The 5,213-nt window shown below is 44.4% G+C and overlaps 1 protein-coding gene across 3 annotated transcripts in view; it reads right to left on the bottom strand.

Moving 5' to 3' along the window:
• Positions 1 to 5,213, bottom strand: part of ADCY8 (adenylate cyclase 8) — a 274,396-nt gene that overhangs the window by 74,895 nt on the left and 194,288 nt on the right. For 2 of the 3 annotated variants that reach the window (XM_055287260.2, XM_055287262.2), the window contains 2 exons: positions 4,832 to 5,033; positions 2,657 to 2,746 (listed from right to left, as the gene is read on the bottom strand). In XM_055287260.2, coding sequence (XP_055143235.1) covers positions 2,657 to 2,746; positions 4,832 to 5,033 — 292 coding nt within the window. The remainder of the gene's footprint in view (positions 1 to 2,656; positions 2,747 to 4,831; positions 5,034 to 5,213) is intronic. The other variant, XM_055287261.2, reaches the window with a different exon arrangement.

The following is a 5,213-nucleotide window of genomic DNA, read 5'->3' on the forward strand; positions in this document are numbered from 1 at the left end:
ATACACTGGTATATTACGCACAGTGGTTCGGGTATGTACAGGTGTTTGTTTGATGATAACATACATTGGCATTACATGCTTAAAGCCCTTTTGTTGAAAATAATAAATAAATCACAGCAGACATTTAATGAGCAGATACTTTGTGCCAGGTGTGGCTTCTAAACACTTTCTGTGGATTAATTCACTTAATTCTTGTAATCAACCAATAAGGAAGGCCCTACTTTATCCCCATTTTACAGATAAGGAAACTGAGAAACTGAAACAAAGCTGTGTGATCAAAAATCTTACCCACCACTTTCTTAGGATTTGGCTAATCTCTGAGTGCTGTGGTCTTGTGTTTGAGGGTTCAGGTGTTGGGTCAAGGGTATACAATATTAATTCAAAGTGATGTGTGGGCACAGATAAATAGCTGCTTCATGTCAGATGCCATATGAGGAGCTAAATATTTGCTAACCCATCTAGGCAGGCACCATGAGAACATATTAACTCCACAGTAGCCATGTAAAGAAGGTATTAATTTTCTCATTTTACAGACGAGGAAATTGAGGTTCAGAGAGGGTAAGAACTGATTCAAGGTTCCACTTCTAGCAAGTGAGGGGGCTTGATTGGAAATGAAAACCAGCTTTTGTCTAGCTCTGACTATCCAATTCTGGGCCACTTACACTCTCCAAAAGTTGAGACATTCCCTAAGCCCCTCAAACCAAGAATTTCTCAGGGAGCCATTGTCCCACAGAGTACACTAAGCTGGGGCTCCACTCATTCCTAGGTGGAAGGAAGTCCCAGGGCACATGGTCTGGCCTATGCAGCCCCTAAATGAGACCTAGTCCCATCCTTTTCTGCACATCCATTAGTAGAGTCTACTTTCTCCTCTAGGGACTAGGCAAGATAAAGAATAAGGTAGATATGGTTCAAATTATAGTATCAAGGCTTGATAATTGAATTAAAAAGAGAAGGAAGGAAGGCTAGAAAGAAGAAGGGAGGGAAAGAAGTGAGGAAGAAATAAGACCAGGCAGGTGTGGCCCTAAGCAGCACTGAGCAAGCTGCTTTCTGAGCTCTAGTTTTATTATCTATAATACGGAGACAGTAATAGCCTCTACCCCAGACATCTGAAGGATCTGATGATGTTATGTATATCAAGCAGGTGCTCTGTGCAAATGGATGGAGGGAGAGGAGGCTTGGTCTCCTTGTTGGAATGTGTCTGGGACCAATTCTTAGGCCTAGAAGAGACTACAGGGAGCCTTTTCTCCATTCATATGTTGGAGGGCCTTCTGAGTGTGGCAGCCTCTTACAGAACAAGAATCTACACAGAGTCCTAAGTATGGGGTTGGCTGGGGTCTGCTGGGACATCTTAGCTGTTCTACTTTATGACCCAGAATGTCTACCCTAGTATGTAAAGTTCTGGGTTGTGAATAACAGACCCCATAGGCTGACCCCGAGGCCCAGAAACAGACCACTGGCTCTGTGGTAAACATAGAGTAAGACACACATATTATGATCATAGGTGGCTTGTTGGGATATCTACAGAACACATGGTGCTTCTGGCACTCTTTGTACCAGTTAAGTTTAGTTCTAATTTTCTGCCTTTGTAATTCCCTTCCTCCCTCTCTTCCTTCTTCCCTCCCTCCCTCCCTCCCTCCCTCCTTCCTTCCTTCCTTCCTTCCTTCCTTCCTTCCTTCCTTCCTTCCCCTTCTTCCCCTCCTTCCCCTCCCTCCTTCCCTCCCTCCTTCCCTTCCTTCCTCCCTTCCTTCCCCTTCCTTCCTTCCGTCCTTCCTCTTCCTTCCTTCATTCCTTCCTTCCTTCCCCTTCCTTCCTTCCATCCTTCCTTTCGCTTCCTTCCTTCCCCTTCCTTCCTTCCTTCCCCTTCCTTCCTTCCATCCTTCCTTTCTTCTCCTTCCTTCCTTCTCCTTCCTTCCTTCTCCTTCCTTCCTTCCCTCCTTCCCTCCTTCCTTCCTTCCCTCCTTCCTTCCCCTTCCTTCCTTCCCTCCTTCCTTCCCCTTCCTTCCTTCCCTCCTTCCTTCCCCTTCCTTCTTTCCCTCCTTTCTTCCCCTTCCTTCCTTCCTTCCTTCTTTCCTTCCTTCCTCCCTTCCTCCCTTCCTTCTTTCTCCTTCCTTCCCCTTCCTTCCTTCCTTCCTTCCTTCCTTCCTTCCTTCCTTCCTTCCTTCCTTCCTTCCTTCTTTCCTTCCTTCCTTTGTTCCTTAATTCCCTCCCTCCCTCCCTCTTTCCTTAATGCAGCAAATACTGTTTGAGAAAGAACTCTGCCTGCTAATGGAGATAACAGTGCATTCTGCTACAGGATTTTACAAATAAGCTAGGAGAAATGCAGAGAGAAGGAAGGGATAAGGGCAAATGGAAAATGGATAGAAGGAAAGGTGAAAAGGAAGAAAAGGAAGAGAAAGAGGGAGAAAGAAATGAGGAGGGGTAAAGATGAAAAAGAGGCAGAGGAGGGGACAGGAAAGAGGACTGGGAAACAGAAAATATAAGGGGAGAAGGAAAGGCAGAAAAGGGAAAGAAGAAGAAAGGAAAGAAGAAGAGGCAGAAGAAGGAAAACAGGCCTCTTGAGTACTTTCTACGGCCCTTCAGCCAGTCTTGTTTATTTGGAGCTAGTAGAGATATATCTATGTCCAACTCTCACCAAGGGGAGCTCATAAATAAATACCTCTGGGTAGGAGCAGATATCTGTAAACACAGCTGAGGAATTGAAAGTCAGGTTCTTCAAGGGTATCGACTTGTCAAAATCACACCACAGCTGCGGATTAAAAAAAAAAAAAGAACAACAAAAACAAAAACAGGAACAACAAAGTCAGTGTGAGTGTTGGAAATGGAGCAGTGTGCTATCAGTGGCTGGGCTTCAGCACGAGCCTGGGTAGACTGAACCCTAGAGGGGACTTGAAGTCAGAATGGAAGTGCCAAAGTGCCAGCTTTGATTTCTTTTATTTAAAAAACAAGTGCTTGCTCAGAAAGAGCTTTTGTAAGCCAGTCATGGAACTAAGTTTAGACTGCTCTGTTGGCCCCATCATTTAAGGTCACTGGAGTGTGCTTGTGGAGCTCAGAAGAGAAAGCCAGATGGCAGGAGAAGAGGTCTGGGGTAAACACATAGCCTGTCTCCAGATCAACAGCTGGGAGGACTTGAAGAATCTGAAGGGGTACATTTTCCAGAAAGACTCTTAGCATTGGGGTGATGGGCATTTCCTAGGACAGAAGTTGCTGCAGGAGATTTTGTGGTACTAGGAAAATAATAACTACCATTGGCCAAATGCCTCCTCTGTGCCAGACACTTTGTACAAAAAAGCCTCACAACCGCCTTGTGATGTAGCTGCTATTTTTAATCCCCATTTTACAATTGAAAAATATGAAACTCTGGGAAGTAAAGTAACTTGTCCAGTGTCACTGAGCTGGTGACTCGTGGATCTGAGATTTGAACACAGGTCTATCTGACTCCAAAGCCTCTGATCTTCCTACCACACTACCCACTGAGGCACGGTTGGCCTCAGAGGTAACCCTGACCTACAGTCATTGGGCTTACTTACAAATTCTGCACCCCAGAAATACCTAATTTGTTATCAAGACTTAATTTAAGGTCCTGGCTGCTTCTCTGCAGCCTGTGATCAGTTGATCCCATGTACTTCCATTTCAGTGATCATAATCTATAAAATATTCATTAGATGATGAACTAAATTAGATGATAATTTTCCGTTTCCTCTTTTCCTTTATCCACAGAGCCTTCACTAGAAGGACAACCACAGAACTTAAGTAAGGTAATTACTGGGCCAAATTGGACAGTGATTTCAGGCAGTCTAGGCCTCCAAGTCACAGGCCAACAACTGTGGGAGTCTATAGCTTGGGTCCCTGCACACTTGGGGACCCTCCCTCAGGCCCCAAGGGCACAGTGATGGATTCAACCACACGACAATGCCTCAACTAGCCTCTTTCAACAAGCCAAGATTAAGACCTGGAACCAAACAAATCACCTCAAAAATCTAACTGCCTGAGTCATGGACAACACAGACTCCTTGTAAAAGCACAGAAAATACCTATAGCTACCATGGTACAATTCTTGAGAGAAAATGAAACCATGACAGTGTGGATCAGCAAATTAAACAGTGATAAATATCATGGCAGTTGGAAATTCATCTGAGTTCTACGTGTCACGTGAAATACAAACTTTTAGAAAGCATAGGCGAGATACTCAGCTTTCCTGAAATGCAGTTTCCTCATCCATTAAATGGGGACAGTAATACCTACCTGTAGCACATAGTAGGTGCTCAATAAATGGCAGCTATTTCATTTCCATTTCCCCCACCCCACTCCCACTCCCAGAGATACAATTTAGCATATTAGAGGGGCATGGGTCATGGAGTCAGACAGACCTTATTAGCAAGTTATTTCATGTCTCTGAGCCTCAGTTTCCTCAGCCATAAAGTGGGGATAATGAAACTTACCTCACAGGGTTTATGTGAGGATTAAATATGAAAAATATGTAAAGGTCCTCCTTCAGTGCATGGCACATAGCAGGTAGGTACTGGTACTTGATACATGGTAACTCTTATTTACGATGTAATTGGCCACTGACAATAGGGAAATTGAAGGGCTTTTGGAACTCCTTTGGAGAGAATAACCTATCCCACTGGGAAATAGACAATTTTCCAACAGTAAAATGCACAGTTTTGGCAGTAGCCACATCTTTGTTATCTGTCCCTAAGCTTGGGGCTGGACCAGGCACATAAAGGTAACTGGTACCAAGGAAGGGTAATGCAGGAAGCTGCAGGCTCCATAAACTTCATGCTCAGCTGCACACTAGACACCAGAGGGTTGGTGGATGTGGGATGCTTACGATATTTAAGATGGCACCCAGGAAATTAATCAAGATGGATGCAAAGATGATGACGTTCCGGGCCAAATAGGTCTCATTAATCCAACAGCAAGTTTTCCGAAGGATGAGGGGCAAACACTTATAATCCTCTGCTGTGGTGATGAGGACCAGAGCCGAGTGCAGCATAATCAGAATGGAGAACTGGATGGTCATTGGCATCACTCTGCAGGGAAACACAGAATGTAGGATCATTGGCATCAATTGTCTGAGCAACACTGAAATTCTATTCCTGGTCTTCCTTTCCCATCCGTTGCATCGGATACTTCTTTGAAAGTTCTGTTTGTCCAAGAAAAAGGTTATTAGCAGGAGAGATTTTTAAAAATTACGTGCATCCCTAGAGCAC

This window comes from Symphalangus syndactylus, chromosome 7, assembly GCF_028878055.3.
Source record: "Symphalangus syndactylus isolate Jambi chromosome 7, NHGRI_mSymSyn1-v2.1_pri, whole genome shotgun sequence".
NCBI lineage: Eukaryota > Metazoa > Chordata > Mammalia > Primates > Hylobatidae > Symphalangus > Symphalangus syndactylus.